This window comes from Oncorhynchus kisutch, linkage group LG25 (assembly GCF_002021735.2).
Source record: "Oncorhynchus kisutch isolate 150728-3 linkage group LG25, Okis_V2, whole genome shotgun sequence".
NCBI classification, from domain to species: domain Eukaryota; kingdom Metazoa; phylum Chordata; class Actinopteri; order Salmoniformes; family Salmonidae; genus Oncorhynchus; species Oncorhynchus kisutch.
In genome coordinates, this window is record NC_034198.2 from 24,800,717 (window position 1) to 24,819,659 (window position 18,943).

Sequence of the window (18,943 nt, forward strand, 5' to 3'; positions counted from 1 at the left end):
CCTGCCATTCAAGAGCACAATGAGGACTTTGAGAGGTGACTGGTGGCTGGTGAGAACAGTCAGCAGAACAAGAAAAGAAACATGCAACAAGAAGGCCTCTCTCTAAATAATATGGAAAGTGGAGATGAGAGCCAGAACAGCTTCGCAGCTGAACCCAGTTAACGCCTGTTTGGAAAATATTTAGGAGGGGGTAGGGGGGGGGGGGGGTGAGGGGTAAACAGTCTATGGCTGACAGTTTGGAGGGTATGTGTATGTTTGAGTGTGTGAACACTGGAGGGGGCATAGATATTCAAAGAGAAACAATATCATTGTTCTTAAATCCACCATTCTACACACGTATTATTCCTAGCCTATTTTTCCAAGCCAAGGTCTTTCTGAAACCTGGGTGTTTGTGAGAGCCCTAGTCTGAGCTAGCTGTCAGCTTTACCTTATTAAAATGTCATTGACTCTTAAACAGCATATTTATACACTGCTAACTGGGGCTGCAATGGCAGGCAGGCAGCAGAGCCTCCACAGCACACAAAGCCACTGTCCCAAATGGCACCCTACTCTCTATTTAGTGCACTACTTTTGACCAGGACCCATAGGGCTCCTAAGGCTCTGGTCAAAAGTAGTGCACTACATAGGGAATAGGGTGCCCTTTGGAATTCAGCCGAACTCCTTCTCCTTCTCCCTTTCCATGGCAGGCTGAGGCAGTCACAGACTGCCTGTGTCAGGCAGAGATAAGGTTTATTACACAATGTATGCACAGGCCCTCTTTGATTGATGCTTCTCCATTATTATTATGTCCTGGCTGGGTAATATATTCCTGGGTGTCATTAAAGACCTGGTCTACATTAGTTGTGTCATATTGCGGCGGCCAAGGTGCAAGGACCTATCTGAACATCAAAACGAGGTGGCATTGACAGGGTGCTGGGTTGATGGTGGGTGGTGGGGGGGGGGGATGTTCAACTAACACAGTCACAGATAGAACCAATAGGGTTCAGCTCAGGGAAAGTGACATTTTTTTCTCATTAAATGATAGCTTTTCGGTCTCTATGTAAAATAGAGATGTGCATCCCAAATGGCACCCTATACCCTTTATAGTGCACTACTTTTGACCAGAGCCCTATGGGGTCTTGGTCAAAGGTAGTGCACTATATATGTGATATGGTGCCATTTGGGATGCAATCTCTCTTCCTCCTGGGTTCCTGGGTAGCAATTAACAACTGCAGAAAAAAAGATTTGTGGGCCACATCTGTAGACTGTAAGGAGTATGGTTACTCCTGCACATGAACTGATGTAGCAAGGTGGTTATCTCCAAAGAGAGAAGCCAATTAAGAGAAGGAACTTGGTACAAAATTAGTACACTACAGTATATACGGAATAGGGTGCCATATGGGACTCAAACGAAATAATTCCAGTAATTAGCACTCTCCAAGAGAGAGGAACCCTGTATCACGTCAGAGGACATCTGCATTCCTCATTCTCATTACATGTAGAAGGGAGTTAGAGTTATACCACCTTGGCCAGACTCACATTGTATCACCCTCTTGTCTCGTGGGAGGTAGAACTGATGTGAGGTGGTGGGTTATGATTCCATGTTGTATTCCCATTTGCCTCTACTCCTGGCAGCTCATCAGACAGAGAAGGGATATCTGTTTCAGTGAGGAGCTTTATGGTGAGGTGTGTGTGTGTGGACTGTATAATGTTTGCCACGTCGGGCAGAGAATGGAAAAAGCAGGGCAGGCACACATAAGTGTTGTGTTGTGTTGTGTGTGTGTGTGTGTGTGTGTGTGTGTGTGTGTGTGTGTGTGTGTGTGTGGAGGGGACGATAGGGTTGGGGCATAGAGGGGTCCTGGGAAACATCTACACACCTAACTGCTAGTCCAGATGTGGAGGCTGTTTCTACAGTCAGGGGAGAAACATCTGTCTAGTGGACTAGGGCCTGAGTAATGCAGTGCGTGTGTCTGTGTGTGTGTACAGTGTGTGTGTGTGTGTGTTTCCATGTCCTGGTGTCCTCACTTCATGCTCTGCAGACACAGGGAATACCATCCGTTAATAGGTTTAGCAGTCACACCCCGACCCTCTACGAGGTCCACCTGACTCTCTGCAAGGTCTCCTGAACAGAAGGAAGGTGGTTAGAATTCCATGGAGTTTAGAAGGTGGGCAGAATTCCATGGAGTTTAGAAGGTGTTCAGAATTCCATGGAGTTTAGAAGATGGTTAGATTTCCATGGAGTTTAGAAGGTGTTCAGAATTCCATGGAGTTTAGAAGGTGGGCAGAATTCCATGGAGTTTAGAAGGTGGGCAGAATTCCATGGAATTTAGAAGGTGGGCAGAATTCCATGGAGTTTAGAAGATGGTTAGAATTCCATGGAGTTTAGAAGGTGTTCAGAATTCCATGGAGTTTAGGTGGGCAGAATTCCAAGGTTTAGAAGGTGGTTAGAATTCCATGGAGTTTAGAAGGTGGGCAGAATTCCATGGAGTTTAGAAGGTGTTCAGAATTCCATGGAGTTTAGAAGATGGTTAGAATTCCATGGAGTTTAGAAGGTGTTCAGAATTCCATGGAGTTTAGAAGGTGGGCAGAATTCCATGGAGTTTAGAAGATGGGCAGAATTCCATGGAGTTTAGAAGATGGTTAGAATTCCATGGAGTTTAGAAGGTGTTCAGAATTCCATGGAGTTTAGAAGGTGTTCAGAATTCCATGGAGTTTAGAAGATGGTTAGAATTCCATGGAGTTTAGAAGGTGTTCAGAATTCCATGGAGTTTAGAAGGTGGGCAGAATTCCATGGAGTTTAGAAGATGGGCAGAATTCCATGGAGTTTAGAAGGTGGGCAGAATTCCATGGAGTTTAGAAGGTGGGCAGAATTCCATGGAGTTTAGAAGGTGGGCAGAATTACAAAGTTGAGTTTTTAAGTGTCAAGTAAGACTGTCATTATTTACTTTGTATTGTGATTACTTCTCTACGGAAAAAATGATTACAGACACAAAGAGAAGCAGTAGCCTTACCACTCAAATGAAACCATTCAAATGGCCTCGCTGTTGGATTGGTTTTATTGGATTCATTTATTAGTGGTTTGGATGCCGGCCATTAATACTTTTTTTGCTTTCTTGAACTTCAAGAAACTGTTTCTTTATGATCAATTCAAAGCAAATAAGGGATTAACATTCAATTAAAACAATCAAATACACATCCACAGCATTTATCTTACATTCAGCAAACAAACATAAAGTACCAAAACTAATGCAGTATGATCAGAATGTGAAATTACATAAAAAAACAATAAGAACACATTATTTGAAATCAATCTGCCAACCACCACATTTCAATGGAGACAGCCCTGTCTAAATGTTTATGCATTTACCAAACAGTTTCCCCTTGTGGCCTATGAGTCACTAGGAGACCCATCAGCACTGTACTGGGGAATGCACTGTAAATGACAATGCAGTGTCAAGTGGCTTTCATCTCCTGTAATGACACGCAAGTTGAGGCTGGCAGGGTAAATTATGCCTCTTTCTTATCCCAGCCTACTGGAGGTACAGTATCTAGTCTACAGTATAACTCAAACCACTTGTTACATAGTCAGGATTACTGCTTGAGACAGTTGCACTTGTCGAAATTACCCCTATTGGTGTCTGAGCAGCAATTACAGAGGAGATTTATATACCTGTAAGATGTACACGTACAGTAGAGTGGATGCTATAAAAATGAATTTGCACACTTCCTTCTAGCATACAATGTAAGTATTTGCTTAGGGACTTGTCTTTGACGGGTGATAAGGTGTTCATTGTTCAAAGCCTGGTTGGAGTGGGACATCTTGGACAGTATCTTGGACAGTATCTTGGACAGTATCTTGGCCACAGAGACAATCAACAAGACTACAGATATTCTACCCTTTGCAGCCCCATTCAGCCTCACAGACATATAGCTGGAATAATCTGTCACTGCCTTTTGATTATGCACTGTGGCTAACAAGTATCTTTCATGCTCCGTATGATATTAACAAGTCATTCATTGAAGGCAGAGATTTAATTCGACTTCTGGTGTCTCTAGCAGTACGTAAATAAATGAAGGCTAAGCTTAGGCTAAGCTTATGTCCAGACCACAGATGATGACGTTAACAAATAGTCTTCATTACATAGTTTCCGAATGACCAGGCCGGATCCTCCAGGGTGTAAATATTGTGAGTGGGATTCAAGAGGCAAGGGGTTTGCGGGCTTCACACTTAAACATGAAAGATGGTGAAGGGAAGCTTATCAGCCAGTAAGAGATAGTGAGTTTATTGCCCAATTGACGATGATGAAAAATGACCTCCGGGAACATAATTTCTTTCACATCAGCTTCTAACATATCAATGGCCACATCATTCACTAATGTAATTAAGTAATGGAGTTCTAGGTTTTTTCAGTTATACAACCATGCTGTTTGAAAATATTTAGAAACACCTCACGTTATTTCATTAGATATGTGTCTATCCGTTTAAGGTCCTTTAAACCAAAACAATTTTACAAATTTGAATTAGACAGGACTTGGAGGCAAATTCCCATGTGATATATGGAATGGATGCAACAAGGGAACTCTACAGAAGTCAGCAGTTGACTTATGCCTGACGACACCAGTTGTAACGCTATCCCACCAGACATCACCCCAGACACACACACACACACTGCCAATCAACCCTGTTCTCATGACCTCAGTGTGTCCACAGAGACACTGAGAGCTCAGGTGTTTTTGCAGAGTGGGGTTTCTGTTCCAGCGTTCCAGGTTCTCCCTCAAACTGGAGACCTGCCCTCCTTGAATGAATGACTGACCGAGGAGCTACTACATTTCACAGCCGACTCCAGAGTGTGAGACAGAGAGATAGGAAAAGGAAAAAGGTCTGGTAGAAAAAAATAAGTTAGTATAATGTATTTTCATAGACTTTCTACACAGTTCTGACTAACAGAAGTTGGGAAGTAAACTCTTCCCATAGACCTCTGACTGACTTCTGATCCTATACTCTCACTTATGGAGAAATAACTGTTTCTTTCCTTGTTCTTATATTGGAAATGGAGATTTTGATTGATTTGATTCAGAATGGACCACTCACCAGAGGTAAGGCAATATCCTCCATGTCCAGCAACAGATCTCTATCACAGGCAACATGCTGCTCACATAGTTCATTAAGGAGGAGAGAGGGGGAGGATGGGGATGGTGGGTGAGCCTGCAAAAAAAAAACAGCACCAGACCCCGGTCTCTCCTCTACCCATATATCATATCTGACACGTTCAAGTCCTTCAGCTTGACAGCAGCCAGCCCTTCTCCCTCAGTCTCCCGTCTTTGCTTTCACAGGGAATTATTCTTACTGTGGCCCAATAATCACACAGACTGAGAAGTGTGTTTGTCTTGGCGCCTGTCTGGACTCTCAGGTATCCGTCATCAACAGAGAGGTTGGGATTGACTGGTCTATCACCTCGGTTTAGGCCTACCAGTGAAAGCTACACTTCACCTGAACACCTCAGGCCACTGTTGCAGGTCATAGGAAAACAGTTAAGAGAGAAAAGACCATGTCCAACTAAGGAAAGATCATGTTTATCAAAATGTAATGTTATTGTAATGGGGCTTAATCACAAGATGTCGTCCATGGTGGGTTAGACTTTTGTTCTGGTTGGGAAAGACAGCTGTCTTAACACTAATACAATGTCCATACATATTGTATGATATTTCATAAATGACCTTACATACATCACGATCTTCACCCAGCATGAATAGTGTAGCTGTATGTTACCCACCGGACCAGCGTTATTCAACACTACTCTTGAGCCACAGTGACGCTATGCAGTCATTTCATTTAGGAAGACAAACACCTGATTCAACAAATTACTGCCTAAATTGATCCTTTTTGGGCTTCATTCATTACCTATGAGACAAAACAGCGTGAAAATATGCTAGTTTTCAGTCAGTCCCTAGCCCTTGAAATACCACAGAAATCCTGTCTCTTAAAAAACATTCTTAATTCACATTCAGTTTGGCAGCAACTAGATTATTACCCCAACATTGCAGCTGAAGAGAATGCACGGCCCAGTCTAGCCCGGCTGTCTTCTTTAAATGTATGAGGAGATACTTATCTGCAGGAAATGGCCAATCACACCTCCACATATTGCTTTTTAATGAACCACGAGCGCTGTCCAGCTTCGCTATAATGAAGTACTGTAGCATGTGACGCATCATCAGAGAGCGCCATCAAATGAGCGCCATTTAGGCGTCAGGATCCATCTGATATCACTCACCACCACCACACCTCATCACCTCCAGTGTCGCCATGTTCTGTTCTGGCTCTCTCTACCAGATAAAGTAGTGGGGTCAAAATCAAATCAAATGTTATTTGTCATATGCTTCGTAAACAACAGGCGTGGACTAACAGTCCTTTTTCAACAATGCAGAGCTCATGATTAAAACCATATATATAAAGAAATAGTGACACGAGGAATAAATATGCAGTGAACGTATAACAATGACGAATAAAGAATAACATGGCAATATAAAGGGAGTACCATTACCGGGTTGTTGTGTAGGGGTACGAGGTAACTGAGGTAGCTATGTACATATACTGTAGGGTTAAAGTGACGAGGCAACGGGATAGATAAAACCCAGTAGCAGCAGGGGATAGGCATTTGATTGGCTATTTAGCAGTCTTAGTGGACATTTCATATTGATGTATTTGTTTAATTAGGAGTGCAATCTATCTAATGATACAAGAGTCATCTCTGCATCTCTATCTTTAGCCCTGCTGAGTTGGGCCAAGCAGGGCAGCGACCTATTATGCATCCCAAATGGCACCCTATTCCCTATATGGTACACTACTTTTGACAAGGGGCCAAACGTAGGCGGGTCACCCTGGTTTGTGCATATACCATTTCGATCACGAATGTTTTGGGGGCAATGCTATTAGGCTAAGTAATAGGTTGTTATTCTAAGTATTGGTCTAGTTGTTTAGAATATTGTAATTCAGCTTCAGTGATATTCTAGGAACTCCCACGTAAAACGTTTTAAGTTCATGTGTTTATGTTTCGCACTTTGCAGAGAGAGACAGTGAAGTCAAAGTCACAGTGACGTTTGGACGTGCATTTAGAGATTGGTTTTGACGATTGTTGTCCTGTTTTGATATATAACATGCCATATGTGTTGTTAACCTTCTGCGACTCAAACCAAGCCTGTCTTTCAACCGTGTCCTGCTTCCTGGAAATATGGAGGCCCTCCGTGCTGCAAAGACTACCTAAGCCGCACCCTCCTCTCTCTCTCTCTCTCTCTCTCTCTCTGCATCCTGCTGCCTCTTAGAGGAAGGAATGTGACACACACGCACACACTCCAGACATACTGCGATTTGAATGTTAGATTTGAAAAAGCGTGTTTTTGTAAAAGCAAGAGTGGGTTAGATATTATCCAGATATTGTCCAATCAGAACACTGGGAATAATTAATGAACCTTATTCATCTGACAAAGTTTGCTGGGTACTTTGCTTCATAAAATATTTATTTTGATTCCTCATGGCATTCGTGACACTGTGATACAGGTCATGCAAACACATGTAAATTGCACATTCTAGATCTTTATCAATGTCTCCTTAATATTGATGAACTATGGACCTTTAGTATCCATGGGAAGTAGGCTGTGTTTACACAGACAGCCCAATTCTGATGTGTTTTACCACTATAGGTCTTTTTATCAATCACATCAGATCTTACCACATCAGATCTTTCTACATCAGATCTTTCTTAGAGCTAAACTGATTGGTCAAAAGACCAATTAGTGAAATATCAGAAATGGGCTGCTTGTTTAAAACCTCTTAAGGCTCTCTACAGATCGGTGTCCCACCCACGGGACGGTTGAACTAACGTAGGCTAATGCGATTAGCATGAGGTTGTAAGTAACAAGAAAACTTCTCAGGACATAGACATATCTAATATTGGCAGAAAGCTTAAAGTCTTGTTAATCTAACTGCACTGTTGAATTTACAGTAGCTATTACAGTGAAAGAATACCATGCTATTGTTTGAGAAGAGTGCATCATTTTGAACTTGAAAAGGTATTAATAAACCAATTAGGCACATTTGGGTAGCCTTGACACAACATTTTGAACAGAAATACAATGGTTCATTGGATCAGTCTAACACTTTGCACACACACTGCTGCCATCTAGTGGCCAAAATCTAAATTGCACCTGGGCTGGAATAATACTTTATGGACTTTCTCTTGCATTTCAAAGACGATGGTACAAAAGAAATACAAAACAACGGTTGTTTTTTTCTTTGTATTATCTTTTACCAGATCTAATGTGTTATATTCTCCTACATTCCTTTCACATTTCCACAAACGTCAAAGTGTCTCCTTTCAAATGGTATCAAGAATATGCATATCCTTTCTTTGGGGCCTGAGCTACAGGCAGTTAGATTTGGGTATGTCATTTTAGTTGATAAAAAAAAAAGGGGTGGATCTCATTATATAAACACACAGCCGTAGTGACACGGAACTCCATCATATCCTTCCAATCTAAAGATGAATGTTCCTGATCAAGTAGCCTCTGTATACTCCCTTGCCTAGTGCTGACCGCCCACACACACACACACACACACAGCAAACATTAACAAACTTTCAAGATAACCCACTTACAGATTAATAATATTGTTTTTGATGTATTGTTCAAATGTTAACGGATACAAATGTTTGTTTAGACATTAGAGAAATCCACGGCAGAACAACCAACTTCACTTGAGCATTAAATAAAGGTCAAATAAAAAAAATAAAAAAATAAATCTGATTAAGAGTTGGATTTATTTGTGTTTCTGTGGTTAGGAATAGGAACCCTTCCTCGTCTACAGGCCAGGATGATGATATTAAAAACACCACCTCAATGACTGGCCCACAGCTGTGTATATACAACCAAATACGTTTTCTCCCTGTCTCTACAGAAAAAGCATTGAATTAATCCTACAATATTCAGCTATGCAACGCTTCAGGCCTGCCCACGAGGACACACAGGTAGTATATCACGTCATAAATATGTTGTGTATCAGGAATGATGGATTTCATTATTCCCTGAAGCATATTATTTGAATCCAGAGGTTCCAGTACTATTTGAAATCATTTAGAATACTTTAGCTGGGCTTGACAGTGCTTGCGACGTCCCGTGTGGCTTAGTTGGTAGAGCAAGGCGCTTGCAATGCCAGAGGTGTGTATTCGATTCCCATGGGGGACCAGTACAAAACAAGCTGTATGCACTCACTACTGTAAATCGCTCTGGATTTCAACTCGTATTTTAACCCACGTCTGCTTTAACCACCACTCAGAGAATCTAAAGTAGTTCCTTACTGGGTGCTGAGGAGGGTATGACATCATTGCACACTGGGTGGCATTTAACTCTGCCTTTTATTTCGCTCTTACTTACTCTCTTAATTGAGCTCTTAAGTGGCTGATGCCACTTCAATTCACATAAAAATGTGACGTTTTTAGGGCTTGCTCTGTTTTTTAAAGAGTTGCTCTGTTTCAGCCAGAGAGGGAAAAAAAGGAGCTTGCGGGGAAAGTATTTTATGTTAATCATAACTCACCCCAGGGAACATATTATAAATCAGAATTCAACTTTGTCCATTTGTAAAAGTTTTTAATGGTAGTATTTTCATATAACAATGTGTGTACTGTGTTGGCCTCAGACTAAATGATGCTGTGTGTCAATAATATTGTATCACAAGGTCACAACATAACCTCTAATAGTGGGAAACTTCTTCTGACCACGTCCAAATCTCACCCGGGAGTCCCAACATTTTGATGAAATTAGTATTTCTGTTTTACAGCCTTGAATTTCCAAGTCCAGAAAACTGCAGCAATAACAGTTCCTAAACCTCAGAGCATAAAGCTGTCTGACAATGAAGTGCAGTACTGAGACGCCCAGTCTGCATTCGAAATGGCACCCTATTCACTATTTAGTGCACTACTGTTGACCAAGGCCCATTAAGTGCACCACCTTTGACCATGAGCCCTATGGTCCCTTGTCCAAAAGTAGTGCACTATATGGTGCCATTTTGGACACACACCTAGTCTCCTTATGTACCCAGACTACTTGACCAATTCAATCATTCGAACAAGGAAATGTTGGAGCAACCAAGGGTTCATTGTTAATACGTAGTACATTTGAGTGGAACATTGTCCCAATCTACAGCGCTAGAAAACATATTTCAATATAACTTTATAACAACAATCAAGGACAGATTATTCTCAGATTTTGGTATTTGTCTTCTCTGTGGACAGTGTTAACTATGCCTCACCGTGCCCTTAGAATTGATTCAGTATGCAAAGTAAAGTGTCATTCTGTTCAGAGGGTAATAAACGGCTTTGTGTTTTGCATTACCTTTAAACTCTGCATCCAAGATTCCAACAAGGCTGCGTCGATGTAACCATAGTACAGTCATTTGGATAAATGGCGAAGATGAAAGTGGGATTTCGTTTTTACATGCCTTCTAGACTGTTTGCACATTTTTGCTAAAGCACCAAAGTCTGGGTGTATAATTAAACTCTAAATGCTGTTTTTTGTGTTTGAAGAAAATGTGTATCCCTGCACTCCTTGCACAAACATTTAACATTCTCCAAATGGCTGTTACACAGACACACCCCGGATCACATAGACTAAGTCGCTAATACTTCAGAAAAGCTACTAGATTGCTTGTTCTGATGAATCACTACAAAATATGTGTGTCTAACTCTTGACTCAACTCCTGACTAAGGAAGGAACAACTGTATTGGGTAAGACATGCAGCTAAGAGACCCATATCTTTCTACTCTCTTTCTCGTTGCATTCCTCCATCGATGTGAAATATTTGACCCTTGGGGGTCTGCTGGGCAGCACAGAGGGCTGGAGAGAACCCTCCTATCGCCTCTAGTCTTTTAGGGAGGTAGAAAGGCATTGGGTGTGATTTGTTAAATGTGGGGTGCCCCCTGTATTGTGTCCTGAACACGGGGACATCTGGCAGTAGCAATACGGCCATGTGATAAAAGCCTCTGTGGTCTCTGTCCTCTTTCTCAACCAGTGAGCTGTGCAGCATTGAAGCACTGCCCTGACATTCTCATGCTAATACACAGAAAGGATGACAGCAGATGTGAAACATTTGGTTCTGTTCTTGTTCACTTGTAAAGAAATAATGTGCCCGTTATCATTATTTTACTTTCTGCTGTTCCGCTCTGTGTTATAAAACAGAGAGAAAGAATGTTTACAATGGAGGCCATCTTCTTAGGTGGCCTGAGGCAGAGAGAGGGTTGACTTTACGTGTGACTGTTGGGAAACGGAATATCTAAGGAGAGTGATGGCTCTGAGGTTGACTCAGTGAAAAAGCATTTTAGCTTCAGAATAAGGGTAAACTACACTAATATAATCCTACTAAGAAACATTTGAACAATGAGTTAATCAAACAGGTGAGTGTGCGTGTGCGTGTGTGTGTGTGTGTGTGTGTGTGTGTGTGTGTGTGTGTGTGTGTGTGTGTGTGTGTGTGTGTGTGTGTGTGTGTGTGTGTGTGTGTGTGTGTGTGACAGCCATCAACAGGCAAGGCAGGTTTGGGACAAAGTTCCCTCCCTACTGGCATTTCATTGGATCCTGACATGCCTCTCACATACCTTTGCAAAACGTTTACACACTCTAATTTGAGGAAGACATGTCCATCTTCCTCTCTGAAGTCATACAGAAGTTTGATACAACTGCCACGTGTTTAAAATGAAATAAAGGTGCTGAATTTATGCAACGTCATTTTAAACAACAAACAGTCTACATGTTGTATTCTCATCGTGGCTAGAGTACTGACAATGCTGTTTTGGCAATACATTATTGGTTTAATGCGGGAGAGCCATCCATTGACATTTAGAATTGCACTGCGTATTCAACTGTTTTCTGACGTTGAAGTAGACTTACAATATTATTTATTATAAGGACTTTAACAGCTCGAGCGCTTGGACACATGTGAGTGTTATTTTTGAGTGAGCCGCGTGCAAGGTCTAATCCACTGGTGGATGCGGAGCAAGCTCCGGTAGCCTACGAGCTGTCCCCTCTATTTCTTAATGGCAAGACCCGACAATGTCTGCCTAGCATGGCTGTGGCTTCTGAACCGGAGACCCAAGGACCGTTATGGCTTTTAGCCGAGTCTATTCGGACCCCCTGTCCCGAGGCATTTTCAAGAAATTCGTGGTCATGCTGTGTTCTCTCCTCACCTCCCTGTACCTCCTCCACTGCCTCACGGACCGCTGCAGCAGCATGCCCACGCCGGTGAAAGCATCCAGCCAAGTCGTGGGCTTCTTCGCCTCGGAACTACACGACTTGAGGTCGCTGAGGAGGAAAAGACTGTTACAAAAATGGACCACAGGATCCAAGCCGGGCTTGAGCTACGAGAGCGCCGACGACGCTAAACGCGCCCGGTTCAACGATGCTGATACCGGACAGGTTTTGTACGAACCGGGACATCAGGTGGACAGTGATAACGAAAAGAACCGAGAACTGTCGCATTATACGCAGCCTTCTTTGGGTGATATAGTTTATTCGAAGAGATTAGCACCTCGGTTTATGGTGAAGACGGGGAGTACAGGTAAACTCAGTCCGCTTGGAGACGGGACCAAGAAGCTTCCCCAGGCGATGATCATCGGTGTAAAGAAAGGAGGGACGCGCGCGCTGCTCGAGTTCCTCCGCGTGCATCCAGACATCCGAGCTGTGGGAGCGGAACCGCACTTCTTCGACCGCAACTACGATAATGGACTGGAGTGGTACAGGTGAATGTTTAAATAAATACATTAAATATAAGTGAAATTATTATTATTGTTATTTTTTATTAGTAGTGGGCTTATTGTTAGTAGTATTATTATTAGATTATGATAAGCCTATGCCTCTACTTTCCCAAATTCATCAGTGCAGAGTGAAATATTGTTTGGTGACAAGTTTTAACAGTTGTGCTGTTGTGTTGATTTCAAAGTTGTGCACCGCCAGTGCCTCTCACTGGCAACACTTGTTCAACGGACCAAGTTTTATAGCACACTTCTTTTCTATTACTTTGTTGCATTTTTGTCTTGGAGGGGGCTTTAATTACAGTATATGGTCCTTTTTTCATTACAATATACAGGATATAAACACAGATATTTACATGTAAATCATGGACAACTTGGTGCCCTATAGGTTACTTTATTCAACTGTTTAACCAGTGTCAAAGTTGTGGGAGAGCTCTCATAACACCTAAATATACCCTATAATTCACTACAGATTCATTGGATATTTAGAGTATTTTTGATATTAAGAAAATACGCATTTAAGATAATAAAAAAAGGTATTTCTTTAGCCTACAATTAACACTGCGTTATTATGACCTATTAATTAGACTTACGACATGTTTTTCCTACCCAATTATATAGGCTATTGTCTTTTTCAAAGACCAACGATGGGGATTCATTTGTAACGATAGTTTACATGATTAAGCAGCCAACCTTCTGAATAACCTTATCAATAAGTTTATATTTTATTTACTCATAATGTGTCTTGGCATATCGGCTTCTCTCTAGGTTTCATGGCAGACCACAATATCACCTTATAAAATGTATCTCCCCAAAATCCTAAAGAAATATATTAGTGTATTAACGTCATTTATGACACTTTCCATTGCATTTAAAATAAAGTGAGTACTTTTTATGTAAAAAATAAACTTAATTGCGATCTTGTAATTATTAATGATCAAATATAAAACATGTATAAAACATTGAATTGTTCTTCATAGGCCTATTCAACATCACCAATAGTTGAATGGGGAGATACAAATAAGTATTATAGGGAAAAGGCCCAGATTTAGATAACAAGCAAAGTCCCGCCAAGCAAAGCACTTTAAATGCGTCGGGAGTCGGGTCAATGTCTGACCTAAAATAAATATTCTCAACAAACTCTAAATACACATAAATACAGACATACACTCTCTCCCCCTCAATCCACTCTCTTCTTTGGGAGTTACCATATTTTATCCCACTTTTCTCTCTCTTTATTTTCAAGCATATGAATTTGTGATCAGTAGGTTCACGTTGTTTTGTGTGCATACGTTTGTGTGTGGTTGTGCGTGCGTCCATGTCTGTGTGTGGTTGTATGCGTGCCCATGTGTTTGTGTGTGTGTGGTTGTGCATATGCCATGCGTGTGTGTGTTCTCTCTTCGGGGGTTCATGTCTCTCCCTCTCAGTGGGTCTGTGTGTAATGGGGCATTGCCGACACTGCAGCTCTGTTTTTAAGAAGGATTAGGGTTATAACGAAGGGTTACCTGAGTGTCTCAGGAGGTTTGATTCACCTTTTGATTGAGTTAACACTATGCAGTTCACTCTAAAAGCTTGGAGAAACTTCTCCTCTCACCCGGGCCCCCTCCTTCTAACTCCCTCAAAGCCCCCATCCAGCCTCGGCCCCCTCTCATACCCTAGCTCTCATACCCTCTCCCCACACACAGACACCTCCTTCTTTGTGCCTCTGTGAGCGTGAACACTCTCTCTTTTGGCCATCACTCTTTCACACCCTTCTGTTTACCTATTCATCCATTGTGGGAGTGTATATCCATGAGGGTTTCATCTATCCTGAGGAGTTGCCAAGATTCTTCTACATGGAATTTGGTTCATGAGCTCCAAGGACTAGCCGAACAAACTCAACCTCAGGGCCTGTTACACTTAATGCCTTCCATTAAAATGGGGAATGGGCCCTTGAATTAAAATGGCCGGAGTAGAAGAAATCAAGAAGGGTTACAACAATGTGATTGACTAGTCAGTCTGAAGGAGTGCATCTGCTGTGTAGAGGTCCACTCCTGTCAACTCTGTTCCAGGAAGTCTGAGAGAGACTCCCTTTATTAATAGTCTTTGTGTGTGGACACTTTAACACAGTCATTTAGACCTGAATGTGATTGAAGTGTGTGAGACTTTGTTGTTTTACTCAAGAAGTGTCGAACACGCAACCGGAAGTGGAATGCTGTTGCTGAACCATTAATAACCTCTGTGTGTGTGTATGCTTTTGATAGGAAGTAGCCCTCTCATTTAGACATAGGGTTCAATCAGCTGACATCCGCCTAGCGGTTGTTTCGGAGGTGTCTTAGTTGGTTGTTTTGGCGGTGGTAGAGGTGGAACTGTGTTAGCGCTGTCAAATCCACAAGCGGCTCCTGGTATTATACCCAAAGCAGACATTACCATTGGTTGCACGGAGTTGCATTAAGAGAAATCCCATGCAGCCTTGTTTACAAGATAAAACAGTGGAATGGGAGATGTAATCTACACCTCCATTATGATGATAGGAACCCTCATTATTTAGTTGAATGATTTTTCAAGTTGACCGTCATTTCTTTATAGCCTACGCTTTCTCCTTCTGAGCTTCTAATGCGAGTAGGGTGGGTGTGGCTTCATGACAATGATCGCAAGAGCAGCTGCTCACCAATTTGACGGCTCCAACGCAGTTCAACCTCCAGAATCGCTATGCGGCTGTTTGCTGTCGTCAGTAAATGCTTGATCTGATTGAATCTAGGCCTTAGTTTGATTGAAGTATGTGAAGTTTCTTTTTCCCTCTATTCAAGAAGTGTCAAACGCTAATGGAAGCGAAATGGTGTTTCTGAACTGCAGTGCACTCGGAGTTCATTCACTTGACGTCAAAACCCTCTAAATCTGGACTTCAGCTGTCAAGCTCTGGACATTTTTTTTCATTCTCTTTTTTGGTCTTTTGTACTGCTGCATGGAATGGCAAAAAAATCTGCAGATTATACAACACACATGACAATGTGATGGATTTGTGCAAATGGCTAAGCATTAAGAAAACAAACAAGAGAACGGTCCGGCGCTATTCATTCATGCTACTTGTCATTTTTGTGTATTGTTTCACAATTCTAGAAAACGGTTTTGGTTCTAGAAAGGCGGTCTCGGTGGTAGAGGGAAACAAGGCCATGGTTTCTATAGCTAATCACTGCATCCAATTTCCTGGAATTACGTGATTCTTTTCATTAGTGTGTGTGTGTGTGTGTGTGTGTGTGTGTGTGTGTGTGTGTGTGTGTGTGTGTGTCTGTGAATAGTTAAAGGCAGAGAGAACAGAGGCATCCGTCTCATGGGACTTAGAGTCTTTGTTTAGAGTAATGGCCGATATGTGGACTGAACATGAATCACTATGGCCTGTCTGTCTGTCCCTGTGGGAATGTGTGTGTGTGTGTGTGTGTGAGCGTACGTACGTATGTACATACGTGTGTGTGTTTCCGGGGTGTTTGTGTGTGTCTATGGGAATGTGTGTGTGGGGGACATAGTTTAACACTTCTAAGTCCTAATGTGATGTGGCATCAACAACATCCGTCTGTGTTTTCCTTCTTTCCCAGTAGAAACATAGACAGACATATTGTTGCCCCCAAGTCCCTACGGAAAGTTATCACTGTTTTTGCAGAAGTTACCAAGATATATCATCATTATTTGCATAATATTTTTCATATTATTTTCTATGTAATATATCCAACAGTTGCAGTGGCGATTTTAGTATGTAAATCTTGGTGGGGCAATCTCAAAAAGACACTACACAACACTAAACAATATATTAATTGCAGTTTAACGGTGATAAGCAGTGACCACAAATTGTTAGGGCCTACATAAAGCTGTCCCAACAGCAGAGCTTTCTTTCCATCACAATGGAGTGAATCCTTACCACCACTACACCTGGCTATCAGCGGAGGCTTGTATGGCAGTGAAACAATTTATTCAGCCTCGTTTGCTACCTTTTTAAAAAACAGAGCTGATATGGTTAAACAAATGTGACAATTGAGATGATCAAACTATGGCATAAAGGGAACGATGAGCGGATAAGAGGCATTACGTAATGTATTATTATTATTTATTACTTAAATGAGCGAGCGACGATGGAAGTAGTCAATATATGTGTTCAGCACTTTTGAAATATACAGCGACAGAATGCAGAACATGGGCTCTTACAGTATTTTCCCCTGTACACCAAGTCAGAACCGTAGGATAAATAAAGACTTTGCTAATAAGATGTTGACATGATCAGTCCAATCAAAGGTACTGTACATATAACATGATTTGACGTAATTTTATCTGTGGTCAATGACCTTGAGCCTTCTTGGAAGGTCACTTGTAATATAACTCTATGGCAGGACCCAAAGGGCTGAAATTTTGGATGTCTACCATTTACTAAGGATATAAACTTTGGGATGATGTAGTGTCCCCATGAGTGACAGAACACTGAGCCAATGACGACGCAATGCTCCTATGTTTGGCTGGCTCACCCCACCACCACAGAAAGCACTGAGCTAGGCTGAAACACCTGCATTTTGGAGCTGCCTTACTCAAGAAAACAATAAAGAGACCATGTTTGTATGCGGCTTTATTGTTTAACTCAATGATATGTAAACTACCGTTCAAAAGTTTGGGGTCACTTAAAAATGTCATAGTTTATGAAAGAAAAGCACATTTTTTGTCCATTAAAATAACATCAAATTGATCAGAAATACAGAGTAGACATTGTTAATGTTGTAAATGACTATTGTAGCTGGAAACTGTACATTTTTTATGGAATATCTACATATGCGTACAGAGGCCCATTATCAGCAACCATCACTCCTGTGTTTCAATGGCACGTTTTGTTAGCTAATCCAAGTTGATCATTTTAAAAGGCTAATTGATCATTAGAAAACCATTTTGCAATTATGTTAGCACAGCTGAAAACTGTTGTCTCTGCCCCACCTGCCCTGATTAACGGGTCGCCACTAGACAGTTGTAAATAACTTTCACCAAGTTTTTGGAGTGTCGAATTCAGCATACCCAGTGTATCTCCCTTCCCCTAACAAAGTGAAATCTGATCCACACCAAAGTTGTACAAATGCAATTTGTACAACAAACCATTATCTTTTAGTCTTGTAGTACATTGGGTAAAATGTAGGTTTTATGCATTTACATGTGTGTGTATCTGCCTCTCTGTGTACAATGTAAGTAGTTGTACAGTAGGTCTACATTGTTAGCCATTAAACAGGAAGTAGTTCTAGGTCTACATTGTTAGCCATTAAACAGGAAACCAGCGGCTCAGTGTTACATTTCACCACCCATCTCTCTACCTTGTACCGAGACAATCATGCTTGACCCGACAAGCTATTGTTGTGGAAATGTGATGTACTCCACGTGAACAAGGTCACCGACAACACTCTGATGTAATGAAAGGTCCATGTTGATGGTAGTTTAGCGTTATGTCTGGGACCTACTAGGGTTACCCTCTAGCTCAGCCTTCTACCCTCTAACCCAGCCTTCACCTGTCAAGGCCAGGGGGGTGAGTGGGGGTTGAGCGGGGTCTGCAGGGGTCCGAGGGGGTGCGCTGTCTGACATCACCAGACTGGCTGGATTAGGCCAGACCAAACCATCTAATGAGTTAATTGCCCTTCATAAAAACACATGTGACCTGTACCAGACTAGCAGTCTGAGGTCCCTGCCTGCCAACACATCATCCATCCTATACATAGTATATTTCCAGAAACCCAAGTTATTGTCTTGTTAAGCCAAGTCTTACAAGAAAAATAGATGTGATTATTTTGTATTCAGTTGTTTGCATGAAAAGTATGTTGTACCAAAAACAAGACACAAGGGAGTGAATTATGAATGAAAAAGCTCAGCTCCAAAAAATAGAATTTTGTTTAAAATTATGGCATTTACCTGTTTATTGAACTGGCTGTATTTGACAGGAAATGAAGTAATGGTACTAAAAGTGTTCTGATAATAAAAGCATTGACCCAGTGGCCTTGGCAGAACCATAGAGAACGGTTATTTGGGGATTTTCTGTAGTGCTGCTCTCTCTTCCTCTGGCTAGCCCTGTCTCTGTAGTGGCCTGTGGTGAGAGGCCGTGAGATGTGCATGTAGGGAAAGACACTATCAAAGTATGTTTTTACTGTACTCCAAATGCCAGGCATACATTACAAGATCCA

The 18,943-nt window shown here is 41.7% G+C and overlaps 1 protein-coding gene across 1 annotated transcript in view; it reads left to right on the forward strand.

The window, feature by feature from the left end:
* The first annotated feature begins 11,642 nt into the window (after positions 1-11,642).
* si:ch211-216b21.2 (heparan sulfate glucosamine 3-O-sulfotransferase 3A1) overlaps positions 11,643-18,943 on the forward strand; it is a 53,495-nt gene continuing 46,194 nt past the window's right edge. Inside the window, exon 1 of the mRNA XM_020460361.2 lies at positions 11,643-12,758. Within this exon, the coding sequence (XP_020315950.2) occupies positions 12,124-12,758 (635 nt within the window). The 5' untranslated portion in view covers positions 11,643-12,123. The remainder of the gene's footprint in view (positions 12,759-18,943) is intronic.